The sequence below is a fragment of the Centropristis striata genome, chromosome 5, assembly GCF_030273125.1.
Source record: "Centropristis striata isolate RG_2023a ecotype Rhode Island chromosome 5, C.striata_1.0, whole genome shotgun sequence".
NCBI classification, from domain to species: domain Eukaryota; kingdom Metazoa; phylum Chordata; class Actinopteri; order Perciformes; family Serranidae; genus Centropristis; species Centropristis striata.
Genome location: NC_081521.1, coordinates 31,903,468 through 31,929,171, shown reverse-complemented (window position 1 = coordinate 31,929,171; position 25,704 = coordinate 31,903,468). Strand labels below are relative to the sequence as shown.

Genomic DNA, 25,704 nt, shown 5'->3' with positions numbered 1-25,704 from the left:
AATTTGTGAAAACATCAGTTGTCAAGGGGGAAAAAAGCTTTAGAGCCTCTATCCTATAACTGTTCTTCAATTGTCTTCATCGTTCTGAAACCAAAAATGTAGAGGATTGGTTTATTTTCACTCCAGCCACATAAAAAGGCTAACATTCTGATGTTATTATATTTAAGTTGCATAGCATAAGTAGGGTCGGAATTCAGCATAAACATCATTACTAAACTTGAACCCTGTTTTGTTTTACTGTAGTTCACAGAATTAATGTTTACCGGATAAATCTGCTCCATTTGAATCCATCCCATAATAATGAGGGCTGCTGTAATTACAGATCCCCACCAATGTGAAGTAAATCTGGTCTTCAATGCTCTGAATGGAATATTAGGCAACAGAAGAATATTATTTTCCATCTCTTTAGGGAAAACCATAGTAGTAGTAGTCGCCACTCTCTATCGCCAATATATTATTTTGTCAGTGAGAAAATGTTGCAGATATTGTTATATAGATATTGTTTTATATACAGTAGGAGTTTTTTTGGAAATTCAACCCACCCTTCTTTTGTTTGTGGGAAAGAGCATTAAATTGTGGAATTGAATCTCACAATACAAGAGGAAAATGACAATAAATTGTTGAGACATCTGTTGTGAATGAGCACTATTCTGACACACAAAAAATCTAATTAAACACTGAGTGCATTGTCATTATTTTCATCAATGAAAAAAAGACCTGTGTTACAGTTGAAAACAGTTTTGGTCTTGGATGTTTAGACCCTCAATGGTAAAATGACAGAGTTTGTTGTGAGCAGGTTTGTGTTGGATTATACTAGAGAGAAAATACAGTACTTCCTACATTAAACTACTCATAACAAAGTCTGTGGATTATCTTGAATAACCATCATGATTTCTGGAAAGACACATTGCTGTAGAGCTTATTTATCTTTTTATTTATTTGGCACTTATAGCACCACAAGCAAGCTGCATCTAGTTTCGTTATGTTTGAGAGAAGGCAGACAACTCTACGGTCGGCAACTCACACCAAAACAATCAGGACTGATAAAAAGCAGTATGGGTAAGGGGAAAATATGTTGTTGTTTTTTCCCCTTTAAAGATATCATATTGACATTTAGATATGGATTTAAATTGAAGACAAATTCATGACTTCAAGCTACATTTTAATGAAATCATCCACAGTATTAAAACATCATGACCTCTCCTTCTTCTACATTTAAGGATTGAAGTGTGGACTTAAAAATGTCCCTGCTTAAGGCTTTTGGATTCATTCATCAAATGTTTTCCACTTTTGATATTTCTTCTTTATTTCTCACACAGCTTCCAACCCAGGGGCATCAGTTGTTCTCCGGCTTTATGCAGCAGGCTAAAATGTCTTTATTCACATGCAGCAGTAGCTTGTCAGAATACAGAGCAGAGACAGGACAGAATACTAATTGCTAAAGTAGTTCCACATAGGTCTACCAATGTAAACAGGCTTACCCCCCAATAACCCTGAAGCAGAAAAGGCATAATAGAAAAACTGTGCAAAACAATGCATCAACACTACTATTGTTTGTAGCATGAACACTATGTGAACACACTGCCTTTATTGTCTCAAAGCAAAGCGGATGTGTGTTTTTTTTCTCTAACTGGGGCAAAAACCCCACTATCACTAGTGTCCCCTCAAGGAATACTGCATTAAAGTATCTTACAGACAGCATAATATTTAGTAAAGGCACAGAATAGACTCCTTACACAGGCAGGCTGGTGGTACCGTTATCTCAGATAGATAAGGAAAGATGTTAAGCACTGATAAGGGATTTTAAAATTGCCCGTTTAATCAGTGAACTTCCATGATATATACAAAAATGTTTTTGAGCTGGTAAACTTGAATATTGGTTTCTACATTTTGTGTAGTTGTTTTTATGTCTGTAAATGGTGGAAAATAGCCCCAAATCTGTGACTATCTGTTTATTAATACAGTATATTTCAATCACAGAATTGAGGGCCAAATGGCTTCAGACCAGTGAAACAGGGACAATGTGATGTATTTTCCAAATCAGCACAGACAGAAAGTCATACAGAGCACCTTTTTTATGTATATATGTATATTTAAAAAATCTAATGCATTGCTTTTCTATTTTATACTTGTAATCTTAACCAAAATATCAATTAAAAAAGACTTCTACCACAATAAGCACTATTGTGTAAAAAATATGGAATGAAATGCTTCACAAGTTTTCATCACTTTAGGCTGGGGGAAAACATTCTTCTCATACAGTCTCATTCTTCATTCATTTCAAATGGCAAATCTCTCAAAACCTTAAATTCAAAAAATGCAAAAACTCAGGTGAAGTACTACAGGCGCTAAGCTTTCCATTTCCTTCAAGTCATGTGATTGTATTTTTCACTTCTCTTTCTATTTCATCAGTTTTTTGCTTATCCTATCCATCACTCATCCTCTCTCTAAAAACAATAATAATAAAGATAATAATCTCAAATATGAACTCCCTTACCTCCATCATCAAGTTTTTTTCATTATTTAAATTATCTGCTCCTCCTCCTCCATCACCTTCCCCTCACTCTCTGTATCCCCCCTGTCTTTACTTTTTGTAGTTGCCAAACTGAATGGCCAGCCGGTCGCTGACGCAGCGGAACGTTGCAGGCTGCACCTCCCAGTAGTTGACAGGGTTAGCAAACAAGCTGATGCCGTTATAGAACGTCCTCTTCATCCCAAATCCTCGGGGGCAGAAGTCATTGATGCCCACCTGGTCGATGCTGTTGGAATGGAGGTACACCACCTAGAAAGCAAGAGTGGCAAAGTCAAGTGTGAGTAGAGCATCGTGTGAAACATCCGATCTCAGATGTCAAACAATAAGTGTGCATGCTTGTAGAACCTGATAATGTAATAAATTCCCGATAATGTAATAACCCCGATAATGTAATAAAAATCTGCACTTCAGTCCATTGAAAATGTAATAAAACCTGATAATGTAATAACTCCCCGATAATGTAATAAAGTGCATTTCCGAATAATGTAATGCACTTTTTTACCAATAATGTAATAAAGTATAACATTAATGGGAGGTTATTACATTATCAGGTTAGCCTTCATTTCGCAAGTCCTGATAATGTAATAATTCCCCAATATTGTTATAATTTAACAGCAGACCACCCATTACTTGAGTTCAAGTGGTGATACTGTGTAGGCAACACTAGCTCAAGAGCTCTAGCGCCACCAACAGGTCAAAGTTGAATGTTTATTAACTTTTGACCCGTTCATCCGTTTTTCACAAACAAGGTATCCATGACACACGAATGCATTCAACAGCTTCTTGAAATCTAAAGGTGCTTGGTGTTATACTTTATTACATTATTGGTAAAAAGTGTATTGCATTATTGGAAAATGCACTTTATTACATTATCGGGAAGTTATTACATTATCAGGTTTTATTACATTTTCAATGGACTCAAGTGCAGATTTTTATTACATTATCGGGGTTATTACATTATCGGGAATTTATTACTTTATCAGGTTCTACAATGCTAAACTCACCTGTAGGTATTTCATATCTGGGAGGCCTTTGGGAACACGAGTGAGGCGGTTGTTTTCCAGATGCAGCTCTCTCAGTCTGGGGAGGAAGGCCAGGCTGCCGTTCTCTATGTTACGGATATGGTTGTAGCCGAGGCCCAACCTGGAAGAAAAGAGGAGAAATGTGAGAAAGGCAGAGAACAGACCACCGCACTGTACATTTAGTTGAACTGTTTTACCAATGTGAGCTGCAGAAAGATTTGATGATAAGCATCACTCCGCGTAAGGGATTTTAAGCCAGGCAATACTCCTGTAACAATAAATAATCACAGAAGAGATTAGATGTGTGAAGAAAGGAGGTAAAAGAAAACTGGAGTGTAACAGAGCCATGTCTGCTGTAAGAAAGGACTAAAGAAGAGTGCAGTTGAGTGGGAAAGCCCCAAAAGCATAAAATAGCAGAGCCATTCTGCTACTTTTTTAGTGGTAGTGTAGTTCATAATATTACCTCTGAGGGTCACTGCTGACTGAAAAAGGTTTTTTTTATTTTTTTGTTTTTACCACAGGATAATTCCTCAGAGGTATGCAAGTAAATCCCCAGGGTGCAAGAAGTCTGTTGTGCTTAGAAATTAGTATAAGTGTGAAAGATACCTGTACAGGTTTTTGTAGCGTTTCAGGTCCTCCAGTTCCACAGCCTGGATCTGGTTGTGGTCCAGATGAAGCTCATGGAGACTCTCTGGCAGATCTGAAAGAAAGACACAATACCTGTAAGGCTTCGTAGTGCTTAGTAGCTTTTTTATGCTGTGTTCAGCAAATTTTTGCATTGCGTTATTGTCGGAGTTTCACTGTGGGATCATTCCTGTTTGTTCAAGACTTGTCTGGGAGGTAAATAACGCCGCCAATTCTTTCTGTCATCAACAATGGCTGAAAAAAACACTATGATGTCGCTGTTGTGGAAGTCCCAGATATGTTGGAAAACAGACCTCAATTGTCTCTGGGTATATAACATCATCTGGAGGTGCACACAGCTGTGTGAATTTCATCACCTTTTCCAGGAACTGCATCTGGATCACTGCCACTAATACAGTGGCAAGAACCCAACATAAACTGTTTTTGCTGTGATTAAATTGCAATAAATGCAACAAAAGTATGCCAAAATAATTATATAATGATGGTAATTTGCAAAAGGTCTAAATTGATGCCTTGTCACGTCTGTCCACAAGATGACATGGAAAAAACTTTTAAAATGTTTGTTTTCTTAATGGAGTTTGGCTCAATCAGGGCTATGCTATACTGTAGAGTCTTAATGCTGACAGGCTTCATAATGCAGAAAATGTGAATATGCAAATAGTGCAGTGATTTTGTGTGTAATTGTACTGTGCAAAGAATTGCTTCACATTTGGTGTGAACACACCATTAGTTAGATGAGAAGCTTGATACCCTTCTTCTGTGTCAGCTACACATGAAGCTTCAACTAGCAGCTGATTAGCTTAGCACAAAGACTGGATACAGGGGGAAATAGCTAGCCTGACTCTCTAAAGGTTAAAAAAAATATTGGGCTGCCAGAACCCCTACAACTTACTAATAAACATGTAGTTGTCAGTCAGCCTCTGACAATAACATTGTCCAGATTAACCAAAAGAGATTTAGTTAATGAGCCATTCAGGCAGGCAGATTTTTTATCTTTGTACAGAGCCAAGCTAGCTAAGTCCACTTGTTTCTAATCTTTGTGCTAAGCTAATCAGCTGCTGGCTTCATATGGAGAGTGCTATCAATAAGTGAATAGGCATATTTCCCAAAATGCTGAACTATTCCTGTAAATTTGTTAGCATTTAACTCCACATGTTAGTTGTTACCTTTTGGCACCCCAGTCAGTTTGGACTCTGATATGCGCAGATAATTCAGTTTCAGTCCCTTGAAGGCTCCAGGCTCAAAACCGCTGTTGTGGATGGGGTTCGCTCCCATTTCTGCAAGATGAAGGGAATATTTGTGGCATGAAATAAAACACCATCTCTTTAATCTTCTATACAGTGGCAAGGGCAGTGGTGAGCACCAAAGGGTAGCCTCAATGTGTTGAGTCATCAGCATTTCTGACCTATGCAGTTCATGTTGCCCAGTCCTGAGAAGGCTCCAGCTGCCACCTTCTTGATGCGGTTCTCGTGGATCCTCATCTCAACCAGAGAGGCGGGCAAGTTCTTGGGGACAGTGGTCAGCAGATTCTTGGAGAAGTAGAGCTTCTGCATGTGCTTCAGAGGCACAAATGTTCTGGGATGGACTTTGGAAATTTGGTTATTCCTCAGAGACAGACCCTGTGAAAATACAAAAAACAGTAGCCACGGAGAGCCATATTAACAACTACTTTAGCAATCAGACAGTCAAAAAAATATAAAGTGTTGAGTGAATTACAACAGATCCAGCGACAGTACATCATGCAGCAGACTGCCTCTCCACCTACGCCAGCTGAAGGATGGAGACACATGTAGGCGGGGGCAAACAGACCTTAATAGAGATGTTATTGTATAATGTCATGTCGGAGTTTCCTATGCTGCCAGACTTAATATTGCTCTTGGTCGGCACTCTTGAATGCAGGTCAGCAGTGAGCAAACCTTTCTGCTAAGAGAGGCGACGATGAGCTTGAATACTCCCATTTGGCTTCAGGCTCAGACTTAATACAATTAAAGCTCTCAGAGCGAAACTTCAGTGTGTGTGTGTGTGTGTGTGTGTGTGTGTGTGTGTGTGTTGGGGGGGAGGGGGGGAGGAAATGACCCTTTAAATCCTCAAGGAAACGGAGAGTCATAATGATATTTCACACTGGCAAAGCCAATACAAGCTGAGCGGAGTCGTTTACACATCCTTGAGAGGTGCTGATCTAATGCTGAGTGGGACATTATAAATGAGACCAAAATGAAATATGTATGTGTGTGTGTGTGTGTGTGTGTGTGTGTGTGTGTGTGTGTGTGTGTGTGTGTGTGTGTGTGTGTCACTTACATATAAGTTAGAAAGGCCTTTGAAGTCATTCTCTTTAAGCTCAGTGATACGGTTGTTCTGCAGGTCCAAGAACTTGGTGTCTGGAGGAATATTCTTTGGCACCTCAGTCAGACCTGAAAAGGAGACCAATAAAAACACAGAAGGGGAATCATACTCCATTAAATGCTTCCATTGGGTGAACCAATACCTTAAAAAGCAGTTTGTTTTCAATGGGCAAGCTCTTAGGATATCTTAGTCAGACATAGAGTTTGGAAAATAAATAGTCACTGTGTGTTTTAAAACCTCCATCAGGCCTAACATGAACCCAATCACACTCCCACACAATCTCAAATGAGCACTTTGGATCTCCTCGTCTATTATTTTAATGAGAGGTGGACATAGACACAACCATGGAGGTCACACAGAGACGTCAAAGCGGCACATAACTAACATTACTGGTTTGTCACTTCTAGAGACGTGCCAGATGGGGACACCAGATGTTTTCCATCTGGTTTCCATTCAACAGAAGTCACAAAGGATGTGACTTAAATACCGACAGCGAAATCACACATCAAATAAAAAGGGAGACGTGCACAACCATGACACATAGAAACAGAGAAATACAAGCTGTGTGTGTGTGTGTGTGTGTTAATGTGTGAGTGGTGAAGCTGCTGTGCCAAATGTCTTAATTTTGGCTTCTTTGTGACACAAACACCTGCTAAGGAGTAATGAAGAAATGTGCAGTTAACAGTGACAAGCATAAACACCAAGAGCTGTTATGGTTAGGCTTGCTTGTGAATAGCAATAAATTCATAAAGGCTAAGAATGGGTTACGAAAAGCGGACAGCGTTAAGGAATACACCTGCAGGGATCTCTCTGGAAAAATGACACGCACAAACACAGCAACCAGTGATCATTAACCAGACCACATCACAGAGGACACGTGGACGAGTGTATCAGATGTGGTCGGTGGAGCAGACAGGCCACGGTAAGCGAATCCCGGGCAAGGGCCGAACCTCATCTGGACGTCGACCATGATGCAACCAGACCCGCTGGTGAGAGCAGACGCCAGCTGTCCCACTGGGATCCAGTTTGCCACCAACCACATCTGTCCCACAGGACTCTACCCAGAGCTGTCCATCTAGAGTTAAGTTTAGATATATGGCTTTGGCTGTACTGTGCCACACCCTCTATGTCACCACACAGGATCAAACCCTCAGCAGCTCCCTCTGACATTCTGTACAAACCACGTCCACGCAGTGCTGAAAGATCTGGTGCAGTGGCTCAGGAGGCTTTATAGTAAATCCAAGAAATTGAGCAAGATTTTCCCTCCCTAAATGAATTAAAGTTGTACATTAAAACATCAAGCTACAGTTTAAATTATAAACCAATTTTCTCAAGAGTAATAAAGTTATTACAGCTGCTGTGAGAGCAATAAAACACTAAAGGTGCACAATGTTACCAGGTGGATTCATGTGGTAGGAAATATTTATCTTCCAGGCAACACCTGCAGCTTTAGACATGCATCCTGCCAGCTGGAAACCTTCAAATTTGTATGCCAGTGCAAGCCTAACAGACACAATAAACAAACCTGAAAAAACTTTCACACACACCCCTGATTAACTGAATCCCTTTAACCCTCTAACCCCCAAACCACAGCACGTCACCCGTATCTACCGCAAATCTCAAAGCCTTTACCGCAAGCTGACAAAACTAGCACCCTCTTAAACCCCAGCGACCCTCAACACAAATACCCGACATCATGCTGGGATGCACGCTGAGGGGAGACAGACGCCACCGCCAAAATACATCTGTTCTAAATAAGCACTTGACATCTTGGAAATTATACGCTTCCACATTTACCCGCTGCAGAGAGACCAGGGACAGTAAATATATAGAGCTTGTAAAATGATGATTTGACAAAACCATTATGTCTAAACACAGACAGCTTATTAGAGTTATATAGCCAGTATAATGTGAGGAATCTTTATATCCGTGAATAAGACTGAACACACTTTATTTGGTCCTGTAAGAATAGACGGAGGAAGAATAGCATGCACTTATAATATCCATGGGCAGGAAATTATAGCTATGCATATATGGAAATATGACTAAAATTAAGTCACAGACAGACTGTAAAAAGCATCATGGAAATCATATTTTGAGGTACATATGTAGGTAGAAGTTGTGTATGTTGTATACTTCTCAGCAGCAAGCTTTATATTTCTCTGCAATTCATAACTGTGAATATTCAATACCGACACATCCTTCTCTTGGCACATAAACACAACTTCTTCCATCTTTAAACCCCTTTTAAACCAACTCCTTCTTCCCTCCACCCTCCCCTCCTGTTTTGGGTTTCTATTAAACATCCTGTCTACACCCCAAAGACAACATGAAACAGCTCCTTAAAGACAGCGAGGGGATTATAAACTTTTCATCTCCCCCGATTTAAGTGTCCCTTTTTTTGTCTTTCTCTTTACCTTCCTCTTACCCTCTCTTGATCCCTTTATGTCTCTCTCATTTTCTCTTCCTCCTTCCTTCTCTTGCCTCAGTCTTTCCCCCCTTTCCTGCTCAAACCATCTTTTCCCCTCCTCTCCTCCCAGTATCTACACACAAAGTCTGGAACACAAAATCCCTCAAAGGCATGCCTTTCCTTGTCAAAATACACTGGCATTATCCCGAAGAAGAAATTCCTTTCTCAGATAATACACCAAAGGACTTTACTCCCTGGAGCTTTGAAAGTCATGCAAGAATTGGGACATGCTCACTCACTCTCAACTCATTTGCATACCTGTCAGAACCTCTTGACACACACACACACACACACACATAAACTTGAGAAATGATGACAGAGCATCACAGACACACTCTCACTGACCGAGGTCAGAACACTGGACGACCCTGAGCTGACAGTGGCAGCCGAAGGGGCATATGGGTATGTCAGGAGGAGGGATCTCCTCTACGCCCGAGCCTTCCTCGTCCTTCATCATCGTCATCATCGAGTCCATGCTGTCCATGCTGTCCATGGCGAAATCCCAGAAGCCCCTCTGCTCAAATGGCAGGGCTGAGGAGGTGGAGAGCAGTCGGGCCACGCATAGCAGCAGGAGGGAGCAATATGGCAACATCTTTATACACCTGAGGAAACACAAGATGGAAGAAGAGCAGCATCAGTTCTATTGTACATTAATGATATTAGCCAGTTTACTAGGTATAGAAAGTTAAACAAATGCAGCAACATCCCTACAATAAATCATACATCCATGAAGTTTATAATGTTTTCTTTTTGTTGAAAGTGATTTAGAGATTTGTTGATTAAAATCATTTTGGCATCATGAACTGTATTGCATTACTATTTCATATTTATTTTTTATTTTGTCCATCCCATCTATATGCATAGAAGTAGATAGGAATCACATGGTACACATCTGTACACATTTTGTGATATCCTAGACATAAACATATCTAGGATATCACAAAATGATCCCCAAATAAAAAAGGAAAGGTGTATGAGAAATAGTTGGATGACCCACAGACGAAGCAGGCGACTGCCCTAGGGCCCCAGACCTAACCGTTTAATCCAAATGTCCAAATACTGACAGATGCACAGAAAACCTGGGAGCAGGGAGTATTATTCTGGCACTGAAGTACTGGTTGGTTTCAGGGCAAATAATGATGCTGCCATGTATAGTCTGCTGTTGTACTTAATGGGAACTTGGAGGTGACAGAGTTCATAAACATCCCATGGAGAGTGGAAGGTGGTGTGTGTCCCTGGGCTCCCCAACTCCTGGTTAATCCAGCCAAGCCAGGTGCATGAGGGCTTGAAATTCATAGGTAAGGATAATGGCCCATGATAAATGGACACTGAAATATTATGAAATGGTCTGCTAATCCTTAATTATAAAGGCCTGGTGTTTATACCACACCTTACAGGCAGACCAGGCGCTGGAGGCTGGTGAGGAGAAATGGACTCATTCCCCTGGGGAAACTCGCCAGGAATCGACTCTGGGAATTGAAAGTCACTTAAACCACACTGACAAAATGTCACTGTCTGCTTCCTGCACACCGAGTCCATTCCCAAGAGAGTAAGTCACTTCTCTCCGACCAATCCGGTAGTGTAGAGGACATCACCTCAGTGGTGGAAAACTTTATTCCTGCAACCGAGTAGTTAAACAAAGCCACCATTCATTTAGAGGGGAAACTGGGAGTGCGAGTGCATGAGTGTGCATGCACATGTGTGCATGAGTGTGTACGCATGTCATGAAACACAGACTCCATGATGTCATAGCTGTACACACACACACACTGCTGATTAAGGTCACCAGACGTGTGAGCATGTGTGTGTGTCTGATTGTTTATTTGCTTTATCCTGCCTGCACTGACCTAACCACCTCCTGCCGCTCAACCAAAAATCTAATTCCTAGAAAAACAAATTATTACGAGGCTAATTACAGCAGAAAATCATGACTCTTAACCTGAGGCTAATCCTATGAAGTAAAGCCAAGTGCTACACTAGGACCCTGGGGTGACCTAAAACCCAATAATCTCTAACCTCGTTGTGTTAATTCTCTTGTCTGATCCCCAGCTCCGTAATCCTACAGAAGACTTGGAGTCTTGATGCCAATGGTTAGCATGCAAATGGACTTTCCAGGGAAGTTCAAGGATCCACTCGCAACATGATCTTGTTTTCTTTGGGAGCAAAAGGAGATTTCATTTTTTCATTATCAGGAGCAAAGAGATGAAGTATGAGCAGGGGGAGAGAAATGGGGGAGTAATGATGTAACAAACAAACTTACTTGTCTAAAGCCTATTCTACTAAATGTGACACAATTCAAACACTTGCTTAATCTCTGCCCTGCCTTCTTCACCCAATGTTCTGGGACATTTCTAGCAGCACTGGCTGATCACAAGACTTGAAGGGAGAGGCTGCAATAATAAAGCTTATGAAGGGGGTTTCAAGGGCTTTCTAATGTTGAGGAAATGCTTCTCATTCCACGCTTCATAAAAAATGTTATTAAAACTGATACTGATCTTTTAAATTACAAAAGTAGAGCCTTAACAAAAACACTCCAGAGAGATGAGTTTGGTCAGAGTACATGGACCACAGCGTGTGGGTGATGAATTTGCAACACATGCTTATCAATTCAACTTCAACACTGACTACTCATTACTTTTTTTTTTCCTGAACCATATAGGACAGTGCATAAGAAATTATCACTTTCCAGTCTGTGACCATTGCACTTCAAAGTTGCTTATGCAATCAATTGCAACTGCTGAGTGTTTTTGCTCCATTCAAAGGAAGAAACATATTACTGAGGCAATATTAAAATCTCTAAAACAAAGAGCCTGTGCATGAAGTGGACCTGGGCTGGAAGCATGAATAACTGGCCCCTGCAGTCTGCTCCCTGCAATAAAAATAGCAGCCAAATTATACCATTTTGCAGAAAAGAAAAAACACCACTGGCCTTGGCTTGGCCAGAAGAATGCAGTGAAAAGGACATAGCCGGGGCATATATAGTCAGCATCACACAATGACACGCAACACACAAAAGAACTGGAACACAGAAGACACCACCAGACTTATTTATATACCTACAATTTCTGCGACTTGTGCTTTGCAACACTGTGGGAGGATTAACTGGCATACTGTAAATCTAAAAATGTAGCACCCTTGCTCTAATCTGTGGAGTGTGCAATGATTCGTTGGAAAATTTGTGAAGATGTGGAAGTGGTTAGAGATTGTTGGTGACAATGGATTAGAAAGAAAAAGGGAGACAGGAACAAGAATAGTTTATCATCACCCAGGAATGACGTCTAAGTCTACTATAAACACAACATGACGATAAGACTGAACTACATCCCACAATCAAGCAGCCTCTTTGGCTGTAATAACCACTTTTATCCAGCCATGGTGTACGAATTCCTCTCCTATGCCTCCAGTTAAGCTGCGAGCCGCCAAACATCCGGTCTGAGATGAAAACAAACCAAAGGCTTCAATCTTAATTGTTATTGCCTCGGCTCCTCTGCCATCCAAAGGCCAAGAGTGGTTTAATGGATGGATGGATGGCCTGGACTATTCTTGTGTCACTTGCTGAGTTTGTCTGCTGCACAATATGGCCAAAAGTATGTGGACACTAGTACAGGGGTGTTTCTTTGGCATTTAATGGCATTTTGATAGTGACAGACAGAATGGAAGGAGGAGACCGAGGGAAAGCATGCAGCAAAAGGACATTGGGCCGGATGCGAACCCGGTTCCACTGCGATACTCAGTATACTCAGTCTTATTGGTATGCACTTCACAAATGAGCCACCGTGACGCCCTCAAATGGGCATTTTTTGTTTGGTTTTCAGTTTAAATTTACAGATATCATATGTGCCTGCAAGTCAGGCCTTATCATTGCAGCCAGGTTTAAATATCTTGTGAAGGGGAGGAGGTCATGGCAGCTAATTAATGCCCACAAATTATGTTCAACAGTCACATGTGGGTATAATGTTCAGTTGCCTGCATACTTTTAGTCATACAGCCTTTGGCTAGTCCTGTCTGAAACTCACTCGTCTACAGAGATGACTATATTCTTTCAATAAAGCAGAGAATAAACAGGAGGAAGTTCCCCATCTGTGCCAAAGGTGTGACAGCTCACGCACACCCATAATACCACTGTCTGAACCTTGAAAGATTAAAGCTGTCATAACAGGTAACAGAAGATAGACACTTTGATGAAGATTTGAATTCCAGTGGTTTACTCTTGGATTCGAAATGTGAATAAAAGATTGGGGAAGAAGAAAGAGCAACAGAGATGATGAGATAGATGGATGGATAAATGCCAACTGACAGTAAAATTGTGTCAGTGAAAGCACCATCTGGTGAACAACCAGCCCTTCAAGTGCATCAGTTGTTTGAGTTTCCCACACCCACAGCTGAGATTAGCTTTACATTTCCTATAAGCACTATCCATCAAGTGCCGGGTACTTGTCAGCCCTCGCATCCACTGCAATTACTTTGATGTGACTCAAGTTCCCAAAAGGAACCCTTGTGCCCTTGTCAAACTAAACAAACATATATTTAAGCTATATGCTCTTTGTGTTGCCAAGAACAATCATCTCTGGATGCAATGTTTGGTCTCCCATGACCGCAGTGGTGAGAAAGGCAATCACTATTATCTCCCACCCAGTTATACACATCACCCACGCTGCCACCTTTTCTCCACAAAGAAAGTTTTCACTGCAAAATCATCACTATGGCATTTTATTCACAGCTGCTGTTCTTATCCATCTGAAGCAAATGTTGACCCCTTGGCACCACCATGAGCCACATATGCCAAAATCCATTAAGCTTTACAGTATCGATCAAACATAAAATGCTGGCTCATTTTATCTGTGCATTCATATTTAGGAGCACATCAGCTCTGCTACTTAGACTGCCTTGGCAGAGAAGAGTTAAGGTGGGGCACAGAGCTCTCAAAAAGTGCCAGCTGGCGCAACAACGCTAGTGTATTGGCAGCCGCCACGTCAACACTCAGCGCCGTTTAACATCACAGTGTGGCTCAAAGTGATCACAGTGCTGACTGAGCACAAAATAGTTGACATGGTGTAGTATTGTGTTGCAGAGAATAAAATCTAATTTTGTCTGGAGTCACTCAAAGGGATATTCATTTGAGTTTTGTTTTGTTTCTTCCAACCCATTATGTTTTTCTGAACCAGATCCAAGCTGCAATAAACTGTGACACCAAGAAAAAACACAAAATTAAAACTCACACAAATGTTTGCATGTGGGAATGTAACACACACACACACACACACACACACACACACACCATATATTTATGTCTTTTAGTGTCATAATCAAAGTCCATCTAAATGATTTGGTCATTTGGCTGAACTCCCTCACTTCCTTGCGCCAAGTCTCCTTCCCTCAACACATGTGACACACACAGACAGGAAGACAGGCGCACACACACACATACACACACATACACACACACACACACACGCATGCACACACACACACCGTAAATCCATGTACTCTTCAGACACACAGACTGTTGGTGCTAGGCGGGTCCGGTAGGAGCGTTCGGGTGGAGTTAACTGCCCCAGCGGCTGTAATTTGGTGACTGCTATCCCTAAAAAAAGGAACTGTTTGGCAGCTTGTCTGATGCCGCCAAAGCTTGGATGTGGTGGCAGGCTGCTCAGAGCTGCTGAGACAAGGCCTATCCAGAGCAGAACAGAGATCAGGGTAATACAAAAGAACAAAAAAAGGGGGGGCAGAATTGGACAACTGACCTGAGGATCCATGTATGTGGGCAGATGCATCCCATTCAAAGAATCTGAAGTATTTCAAAGTTTGTGCCAGTTGTAAGTGGGCTATGAATAGAGACTGTAAACATTGTGGTTTTCTCAAAAAACAAAATGGAACAAAATTTATTGTCAAAACATGCCAAAGGCTAAATCTTCCAGAGCTTGGATTTAACTCTGACTTGAGTAAGAAAGGGAAAATTTAACCATGAGGGAACACAGCTTTCTGCAGGGGGAATATGACGAGGCAGACAGGCAGTGAGAATTACCACACAGACAGACCAGCAGGTGTAGGGTGGTCAGCCCACAAGCCGGCTAATAGGCAGGCAGGCTGTAGGGTCAGGAAACAGACTGATGTAGACCATCATTTTAACTGTCTGACCATTGAATCCACAGCCAGACACTGTTTGTTCTGTCTTTGTACAGTGAGGTGACTCAGTTAAATACACTGGTATAATGGCTCATACATGGTAGTTATCCATTGCTGGACATGAAGTCATCAGCAAAAGACAGAATGGGGCCACAGAGGGGGAAAACGTCCTTACATAAAGGACTTTGTGTCAACATATTATGTGACAAAATAAAAGCACAGCAAGCTGCTATAAAATAAAGTTTCTCAGGCCACAGTTCTCTCAACACGTTTCAATCTGTGTATACAGAGGCTGAATTTCAGGGTAGCGCAGATGTGTACCAGAAGGGGACTTGATTGGCACGTTTCACTATAATTATTCTCCCTAAATGATGATGCAGGGATCGGATGTAAAAGATCCTATAAATGCCCTGTGTTGCATTTAAATCCTGATGAAAGAATAAGGTCGCGTTGATTTGAGGATAAAGTGAGTGGAAAGTAAAGTTCAGCTTAATTATTGTCTCATCCACAAATGAACGCTTTCAGGGAGCAGTGAGTGGAGACTCGTTGCGCCATCTAGTGTTGACGGCGGAGTAACAGCTGATCAGAAAATGACAGCATGAGATGCGCCCTGCAACAGGTTGCACGAAGTAGCCATATGATACGTATAATAATTTAAATATGCTTCAATAATCCTGAAGTGGGAAAATACACATTTAATAGGTTACATGCTGCAAACTATGTGGGCTTAAACATTATGACTAACAACACAAATCTTAGTAAAGTGCAAATAATAAAAAAATATAAAATATTAAAACACAAAACCAAAATGTAGCCGAACATTATATAGCTATGAGTTTAAATTATATTGTTTTTAAGTTTCTGTTATCACATTAACTTTGTCATTTTTTTATCGTGATTTTAGCCTAAATAATTAAAAAGTAAAAATCAGCCTACAACAGGAAAAAAATGCCCCTGGCTAATTACAAAACTAAATATAACATATGATAAAAAATATATATAACCCATCACCCCTACCTTGTGGATAAAAATAAGATATTAATTCCAAAAAGAAAAAGGTTGAAGGTTTCTCCCTCTGTGCGTCAGATTATCCCGGAGATTTTATTTTTCTTAAAAAAAGAGTCCTATATTTTCATCACATTTAGGGATTATTGCAGTATTTCCCCGTGGTCCTCTGACATCCAGCCGCAGCTCGTCCGCCACTGTGTGCCACTGCGAACCGTGTCAGGGCACCGTGTGTGCTTGTTTCAGTCCAAACCGAGGAAATGACTGAAAGCTGGGGGGGTCAAGCCCATAAAGTTAACAAGCCAGCCTCCTTTCTCCCCTTTTTGGATGGAGGAGAGAGGAGGAGGAGGAGGAGGAGGAGGAGGGGGAGAGGCCTGAGTACAGTAGTTCTGTGCTATAATAGTACAGTAATATGAGTTTTATTATTCAGTATAATTCATAAAGTGAAACCATGTGAGTATCACAAGTAGCTTTCCAATATTAGTAAAAGTATAAAAAAGAAAGAGAAAGGAGAGCATGCACTGTGCTTCAGCTCTCTGCCGGAGCTCTGTAATTGCCATGTTTAATTGCCTTTGAAGATAATTTAGTGAAAAGACATTGTAATTTGAGCACCGCCAATAAAAACACAAGCTAAAGCGTGACATTGTCTGAAACATCTCAGACAGACTGGAATCTTACTGTAAAGAGCAACAAAAGTGTGGTATTACAAGTTCTCTCTATTCATTCATCCATCTACACTGTTCAACATTTCAGTTTAAATTTACAGTAATTAACTGGCAGCATCTTTGCCTGCAAAGTACTGTTTTTTTTTGTTTTTTTTACAGTTTCTTACAGTATTTTAGAAATACAGTGTATTACTATAAATAAATATGCAGTATATTTCTGTATTCTTGTAAATTTGCAACACAATGCTGTTCACAGTTTTGTCAGTAAATTACTGTATATTTAGAGTACACTATAACACTTTTCAGTGTAAATTTACTGTAATTAACTGGCAGGATCTTTGCCTGCAAAGTACTGTATTTTAGAAAAATATTGTATTAATGGAAATGCATTTGCAGTTTATTTCTGTGTTCTTGTAAATTTGAAACACAATACTGTTCAGTTTTGTCAGTAAATTACTGAATATGTACAGTATACCATAAAACTTTTCAGTGTAAATTTACAGTGAATTCCTGGAAATAATGGCATTCTCTTAAAGTGGTGTAATCACATACAGTATTTTCCTCCCAGATTGCATTGCAATAAACAGTAGGACACTATATGATATAGAATACTGGTCAGATTTAATTGTAAATGTATTGTTTCTGTTACAGAAAAATCCCTGATCATACTTCCAGGGGAGTTTTATGTGCTAATACTTCTCTGGAATTGTTAGCTAGATTTCTTTAGTGACTTATTTATGTTTACTGGGTCATACTTAAGTAGGGGTTTTTTAACCACTATTTAATTGCATAACAGCAAGCAACACATTTCTCTCTGATTACTGGGAGAGAACATGGTGATACCACTGAGCTCCACCAAGATCGTGAAGAAAATGTATTTATAGAGCTGTGATTATAAAGCATATGATTTTTGCCTCTTCTCACGGCTTTCTATTAAATTTTGTTTTGGCAAGATGGAGTGTTCTTTCTCACTGACTCTCTGATTTCCTGTCCATATTGCCAGCACCCAGAGCGAGGCGGCGAGTTTGGCAAGCCACACCACCTGGGAACTTTTCCAGCCCTGTTGGTCACAAAGGCATTTGCAGTTATCTACAGTTATCCGTGAGAGATGCTGCCTCAGGAGCATCAAATCCTAATCATTTTTTTCAGCATACATTCCAGAATAAGAGGAGACTGACACTCCTGGTTGTATTTTTGTTCACCTATGTACCTTTCTCTGGCTCAAAGAGTGCAGTATCCACAGTGGTGGAAAAGGCATGCAGACCAGATCAATGCCCTGCAGCGGTGTTGGCAGGAGATGGAGTTTTGATAAAGGCCTTTGCAGATAACATTCCTTCTCTCCCTGCTTCCTCTCACCCTCTTTTTGTAGATTTAGCCTTCGTTTCTCACTCTTTATTTCTCTGTCTGCCCGTCTCCCTCTCGCTGTGGTTCACTTGATTATGGTGTTGGTCTGTAGCTCGAGGGCTTGGCATCCAAATTAAACTCCTTTTTGTCCTACGAGTGTTCAGCTAAACGTGTCTCTAGCACACCCACTTGTTAGCTCTTGGGTAGGTGCTTCCATACAGTGAGTGTGTGCCTTTGAGTCAAGAGAGAGACAATAATATTGACCAAATGTGCTTCTGGATTTTAGCCCAAAAAAAGTTTACTTCATAGTCATTAATGTTGCTTGTGGCGATCAAGGATGAGAACATCAGGGCTGATGGCCGAGCAGTTAGTGCTCCTGCACACTGCAGTAAGCACATTCTTGTTGACCCCAAATAGTCGACCCCCAACACCGGAACCTAATCTCATGTCCTAGCAGAGAAACTGTCCTCACTCTTCAGCCCTTCAGCTTTCTCCCTCCCCTGCTTTATCTGTCTATGTCTGACACCCATCCGAGTCAGGAAAAAGAAATTATTTTGCTGCTTTTCTCTGTGTGTGTGCTGGTGTTTTTTATTTTATCAGCCAGCACCCCCCCACCCACACTCCTTAAATAACAAACACAGGAAGCTGCTGTCGCTGGGTAGAAGAGAGAAAGAGCATGGGAGAAGAAGAGCACTTCGCCACTCGATGGTCAACCTCTTTCACAAACAGGCTCTGGCCTCAGCTCGAGGGGGTTCCAAACATCTGTTGGGTGCAATGGGACGTCGGTTTAACAGTTTAGTTATGTCATACGCAGTATGATGGATGGCACTGAAGTGGCAAGCCTCTCAAATTTGAAAATATCCCATGTGACAGGCTGTGCAGGGGAGGTTTAAGAATTTGAGATCAAAGCTGGAGCATCCATCTGTGCAAAACTACAAAGAAGGCAAACTGCAAAAAGAGAAGTGATGGAGTTTCGATCGGCTCTGCCTGTACGTGCAGGAACTGCAGTATAAAGTGAAGTTTCTTAGACAGTAATGTGCTGTTTGCAAAATGACTGTACAATTATGGAGAATGGAGACTGCACCACATGCACAAGAGTGAAAGAAGAAATCTAACATGTGATTACACGCCCAGGCTGAGAGTGAAAAGTATAAATGTGTGTGTATATATTACACATTCAAACCATGCATGTACTGTGCTCTCATAACCTTGTTAACTCTGTCAGCCGTTTGCCTCTCAATAACCCGGCTTCATTCTCTCTCTCTTATTAGCTTTCTATGTCTCTCTGCCTGCCTCCCTCACTCTGAGTGTGTTTGTAACTCTAGTGTCTGCGGGGGTCCTTCTGTTCTTCATTTAGAGCCACAGCAACCCTGCTCTCCGTTGAAAACTTATACCTGGAGCCAGATAGTGAACGCAGTGCTGCCTGTAAATTACCACTTCATACCCCGAGCACGACCCAGCTTTTTATCATTTTAATTATATCCATTACTCTAAGTGACATATTGTAAAGTGTATTGCATCTTTGCACGGGTGGATCAACTAATTAAAGAGACTATTGCACTTCCATCAGCGCTCATAAAATATTTAGTTTGATGTTCCTGTGAGACTGCGAATACAGATATCATGTTTGTTGCAGCAGGATTTGGTGTGAAGCAGCTGACATGTCATGTTCACGTCATGTTCTAGATGGAGGTTTTGGTAATAATACAGGCTGAGAGGAAGATTAGAAAGTTGATGTTCCAGGGAATAAACAAACAATAACAGAGAGTGTAACAGGGTTTGGGCTGTGTTATGTTCTCACCAAGTCTGCATTAAGTGTAGACAGAACATTTTATGGGCAAGGCTCTCATTCTCTCACATTACAGAGCTCAAGGGGCCAAGATCATTGATATGTTAAGACAGAAGAATGGAGCATTGTTAGCTATTTTGTATTTTACTGTGCAGGAGGGCAAGGGACAAACAGCAGAAGATTGAAAGCAAGATACAGATTTGCCGACAAAATGAAAGAGAGAACATTGCGATCTGGGAAGTCACTTTGTCAACAAGGTTGGCAGGACACCAAAGCTTCAGTGGCTTTAGTTCCCAAACTTTCCAGCTCTCTTTTTTCTTTTGGTCTTCTTGCCACGTCTTATTGGACTTAACTAGACATGAAGCGCTGCTCTTCTCATCTTTCACTGATCGGCTTAAAGACCTTCGAAGAACAATCGCTGTATTGTGTGTTTAAAAGTCAGCTTGTCCCTTAGCTCCACTCTGTGCGAACACGTTCCTCACCTTTTTCCACATCTTCCCCACTGCTAACCCAAATAATGGGTAGCCTCTCTCTTCTCACGCACACATACTTGCACCCCAATTACTGTACACAACCCTACAGTGACTTACATCATCTCTTCATGTTTGGAGGCCCAGACTGAGGCCCCGCTCACAGTCTGACTGACTGTATTTTTGCTGAGCGGCTGGTGGTGGATGTTTATGTTGGAAGTCATCTGGTGATAGGGAACCTGCGTGATGTTTATATTTTCCTTCCTAATGGGCCCCTTAGGTTCACACTGTGTCACCAGACATTTTCACTTTCTTCCAGGGACCCCCATGCTGCTGCAGGCCCAAGATCTGACTGCTTTATGACCCTCCGGTATCCCTGTCACATCAAAGAACCCTCCTGCAAGCCCCAGACTTAGACTCGAGACAGAGGTTAATCCCTTTCAGTCCTCATTTTCTTAAAAGTATCCCTTAAATACTTTATACCTGAATGAAAAGAGTGAAACACGTTTTTTTTTAGCAGATCTGGATTCCGCTGCAATGTATTATCCCTCTATACTTCCAACAGCATTTTACATAATGATTATTTGCATTGTGGTGTAAATTACACATTTGCTTTAATGCATACAAAAACATTACAGTCATTGTCCTAATCACAGGTGAGATGTGAAAGAAAAAGATGGGTTTGGGGATGGTAACATGATAGCACTGACTGACTAAGCAAACTACATAATACAGTTATTTTTCTGTAAACCCTGTCTACAGAAAAAAACCCCAGAAAGTATTGAGTAGCTGTAAATCACTATAATGTATTTATTGTGGGTATGTATCTGTCCAATGAAAGTCCATTCCCCAGTGGGGTCTACATGTCATATGTGTGCCCCTGTTGTGGATAGAGGACCAGACCTTTAGGATCAGTGAGACAGAAGAAGGCATTTGGGGGAATCCTCTCCACCTCCAGCAGATTATTTTCCAGGTGGATCGAAGCCAAGGTGGAGCCAGTATTACGAGGGTGGCACACTCCCCACTGCCTCACCATCCTGCAACCACAACATAGAGTGCATACACTTAAATTTACATGCACAATGCACTTTCCTTCCACAAGTGCTGATTTGTTTTTTTCCCCGAATGCACAAAGAAGTGCAGAGAGTTGTGAAAGTGCTTTGGCCAGTGTTACTGTTTTCGATGAAAGGCGACACAGAATCTGGTTCAGTTCTCAGACAGCAATAATAAATTGTTGTGTCAGTGTAATTGTAATAGTCATTGTCTTCATCGTTATGCTGATGGGGACTGTTGCTGAAATGTTGGTTTGAATAAATGTATTTGCTTAAGACTCTGAATGTGCTGTGATATTCTTCTTTGCTACATTGCCAAGCTCCTTAGAGTCATTTCCAAAGGGAGTGCAACCAGCAGAGCTAATGGTTTTAGGATGTGATTGGGTAACACGCAAGCATTTAGCTTATTCCTGCATTATGAAAATCACATTTGACTCTATAGGTTTATGCAAAATGCAATTTTACCTGATCTGGTTGTTGTCCAGTCTCAGCACCTGCAGGTTCTTAAACTGGCGAACGCAGCGAGGGACCTCCCCCAAACGATTGTGGTCCAACAGAAGCTCGCCAAGTGAGCGGTACGTTCCCACAAAAGAGACTCGTTCCATACCCTCATTGGTCAAGGCGTTGTGAGATAGACGGAGGGACTGTAGACTGGATCGCATGTGCCGGAAGGTGAAGGCAGTGATGTGACTGATGTTGTTGTGTTGAAGGGTCAGTTTACGGAGATGGCGAGGCAGATTCATTGGGACTGAGGTAAATTGGTTGTAGGACAGGTCCAAGGCCTTCAGGGACCTGGGGAGAAGCATACAGAAGAATCATGAATCTTGATCAGATAGAAGATTTAGAAGAAGACCTTCAAATAAAACATACATACATACATACATTTAGATATTTTTATGTTTGTTGGTCTGGCCACTACTTTAGTCCAATAAGTCCACTTATACCCCTTTTCCACCAACGCAAACCTAGTTCTAGTTCTAGTGCTGCGCTGGTGCTGGTTCAAAGTTGGTTCAACTTGTGAACCTTCTCAGAACCTGTTTGCTTTTCCACAGGTTTGAGAGCCACGTCATTACTTCACTCTATACATCTCTGCTCTCCACAAGCATAAAAACAACAATGGTGGACTTCATCATCTCTTTACGAATGTTGCTCATGGCTTTGTGAGCCTTTGTTGGCATCCAAACATGACTGGTACAACACATTTGTTCTGCTGCTCGTTGATTACGTTATTATTAACACTGAACGTAAGAAGTTAATGTTAGCCTTTGTTGTAAGCTAACGCTAGCCTACTAATGCTAGCTAGTATTACATTACATTACATTACATGTCATTTAGCAGACGCTTTTGTCCAAAGCGACTTACAATAAGTGCATTCAACCTGAAGGTACTAGACATAGACCACAGGAATCAAGTAAGTACATAAGTTTAAGAGCTAACTGTCATTGCTACAGGAGTGCTATATGTTAAAGAAGAAAAGAAGAGAAAAGAATAAGAATTTTTTTTTTTTTTTTTTTTTTTTTTTTTTTTTAATTAAATATATATCTGTTAGGTGACCATGACTTAACCGAGGTATTGTTGGAAGAGATAGGTCTTCAGCCTGCGGCGGAAGATGTACAGGCTGTCTGAGGTCCTGATGTCGGTGGGGAGCTCGTTCCACCATTTGGGAGCCAAGACAGAGAAGAGTCTGGAAGTGGTTTTGAGGCGAGTTGACCCACGCAGGGTGGGAGTCGCCAGCTGTTTGGCTGATGCAGAGCGGAGAGGACGGGCAGGAGTGTAGAGTTTGACAAGGTCTTGGATGTAAGTAGGACCTGAACCGTTAGCAGCAGAGTACGCCAGAGCTAGAGTCTTGAAGCGTATCCGCGCAGCCACTGGTAGCCAGTGGAGGGAGCGGAGGAGGGGTGTTGTGTGTGAAAATTTGGGAAGATTGAAGACCAATCGAGCAGCTGCATTCTGGATGAGTTGTAGAGGTCGGATGGCTTTGGCAGGCAGACCTGCCATGAGGGAGTTGCAGTAGTCCAGGCGTGAGATGACCAGTGCCTGGACCAGGACCTGAGCTGCCTTCTGGGTGAGAAACGGGCGGATTCTCCTGATGTTATGCAGCAAGAATCTGCAAGATCTGGTAGTGGCGGTGATGTTTGTTGAGAGGGACAGTTGGTTGTCAAGAGTTACGCCAAGGTTTTTGGCGGTTTCTGTGGAGGCAACCACTGTGTCCTGGACAGTGATGTGGAAGTCAGTGGTGGGAGAGCCCTTCCCTGGGAGGTAAAGTAGCTCAGTCTTTCCCAGGTTGAGTTTGAGGTGGTGCGAGGACATCCACTGGGAGATGTCGGCCAGACATGCAGAGATACGTGCTGCTGCACGTGTTTCAGACTGGGGAAATGAGAAGATTAGCTGGGTGTCGTCGGCATAGCTATGATAGGAGAAGCCATGAGAGTGGATGAGGGAGCCAAGAGAGTTGGTGTAAATCGAGAAGAGGAGCGGACCAAGGACCGAGCCTTGAGGGACCCCTGTGGTGAGTAGACAGGGTTCTGAAACAGAACCCCTCCAAGTTACACGGAAGGTGCGGTCCTTGAGGTAGGATTTGAGCAGAGAGAGGGCGGAGCCAGATACTCCCAGGAGGTGAAGGGTGGAGATGAGGATCTGGTGATCCACAGTGTCAAAAGCTGCAGAAAGGTCCAGTAGAACCACAACAGATGAGAGAGAGGCCGCCTTCGCCTTGTGAAGCTGTTCAGTCACAGCGAGAAGGGCGGTCTCTGTTGAGTGGCCCTTCTTGAAACCAGACTGGTGAGGGTCAAGGAGGTTGTTCACATGCAGATAGGAGGACAGCTGATTGAAGATAGCCCGTTCCAGAGTTTTGGAGAGGAACGGCAGGAGAGAGACGGGTCTGTAATTGTCCACTAAGGATGGGTCGAGGGTGGATTTCTTTAGGAGAGGATTCACCCTTGCTTCCTTCAGAGAGTTAGGAAAGCAGCCAGTAGTCAAGGAAGTGTTGACAAGATGGGAGAGGAACGGGAGGAGATCCGGAGCAATAGACTGAAACAGGTGGGAGGGAATAGGATCCAGCTGACAAGTGGTAGGACGGGCAGAGGTTACCAGGCTGAGCACTTGAGGAGGAGACAGTGGAGTGAATGCTGAGAGGGAGGAAGACACTGATGGGGAGGGAGGAGAGGCAGGTTGTGAGACTGGATGGGTAAATGACGAGCGTATGTCCTCAATCTTTTTCAGGAAATGGTTGACAAAGTGGGTTGGTAGGAGGGAGGAGGTAGGAGGGGGAGTTGGAGGGACCAGGAGGTTTGTAAATATGGAGTAGAGCTTCTTGGGATTGGAGAATGAGGATTGGATTTTGGTCTGATAGAAAGAGCTTTTTTCAGCTGAGATTAAAGATGAGAAGGCAGCAAGAAGAGATTGGTAGTTGTGTAGGTCCTCAGGGTGTTTAGTTTTCTGCCACTTCCGTTCTGCTGCCCGTAGGGGAGCTCTGGTGGCACGCACAGAGTCCGACAGCCACGGGGCAGGGGAGGACTTGCGCACTTTCCGAGGAGTGAGAGGACAGAGTGAGTCAAGAGAGGAGGAGAGGGTGGCAAGGAGAGTGTCGGTTGCAGAGTTGGGCTGCAGAAGTGAGAAAGAGTCCGATGAAGGGAGGGATGAGAGAACAGTTGAGGCCAGAGCAGGAGGAGAGAGAGAGCGAATGTTGCGGCGGACCAGTGCAGTATCTGTCGGTGAGGACAGACAGTCCGATCGGGAGAGTGGGAGGGAGAACTTGACAAAGAAATGGTCAGAGATGTGAAGTGGGGTTACAGAGAGATTGGTAGTCGAGCAACTCCTGGTGAAAATGAGATCGAGGAGGTTGCCAGCTTTGTGAGTAGGGGGTGATGGAGTGAGCAAAAGAGCGAAGGAGGAGAGTAGAAGTAGTAGGTCAGCTGACTTCTCGGGCTGGATGTTGAAGTCCCCGAGAAGGACAAGTGGTGGACCATCTTCAGGGAAGTTTGACAGTAGGACGTCAAGCTCCTCCAGAAATTCTCCAAGGGGACCAGGTGGGCGGTAGAGAACAACAATGGTTATTGGTGAGGGAGAGGTTATGGAGACAGCGTGGAATTCAAAGAACCGTGGAGAGAACTGTGGGAGTGGATGGAGGGAGAACTTCCAGTTACGGTTGATAAGAAGACCTGTTCCTCCACCCCTACCAGTGTGTCTAGGAGTGTGGGAGAAGGAGAAGGCAGCAGAAAGAGCTGCAGGAGTGGAGGAG

General features: G+C 42.3%; 2 protein-coding genes across 2 annotated transcripts; both read right to left on the bottom strand.

Moving 5' to 3' along the window:
• Positions 1-1,145: 1,145 nt before the first annotated feature.
• bgnb (biglycan b) lies at positions 1,146-16,394 on the bottom strand. Its single transcript, XM_059334083.1, has 8 exons — positions 16,157-16,394; positions 9,359-9,615; positions 6,499-6,611; positions 5,606-5,819; positions 5,367-5,477; positions 4,162-4,255; positions 3,538-3,676; positions 1,146-2,782 (listed from the first exon to the last, which is right to left on the bottom strand). The coding sequence occupies exons 2-8, from the start codon at positions 9,603-9,605 to the stop codon at positions 2,585-2,587; spliced, it is 1,116 nt and encodes a 371-aa protein (XP_059190066.1). The 5' UTR covers positions 9,606-9,615; positions 16,157-16,394; the 3' UTR covers positions 1,146-2,584.
• Positions 16,395-21,269: 4,875 nt separating this feature from the next.
• On the bottom strand, positions 21,270-22,207 carry LOC131971545 (extracellular matrix protein 2-like). The gene is made up of 2 exons (XM_059333055.1): positions 21,930-22,207; positions 21,270-21,449 (listed from the first exon to the last, which is right to left on the bottom strand). Exons 1-2 carry the CDS (start codon positions 22,205-22,207, stop codon positions 21,272-21,274), a joined length of 456 nt encoding a protein of 151 aa, XP_059189038.1. The 3' UTR covers positions 21,270-21,271.
• Positions 22,208-25,704: the final 3,497 nt, after the last annotated feature.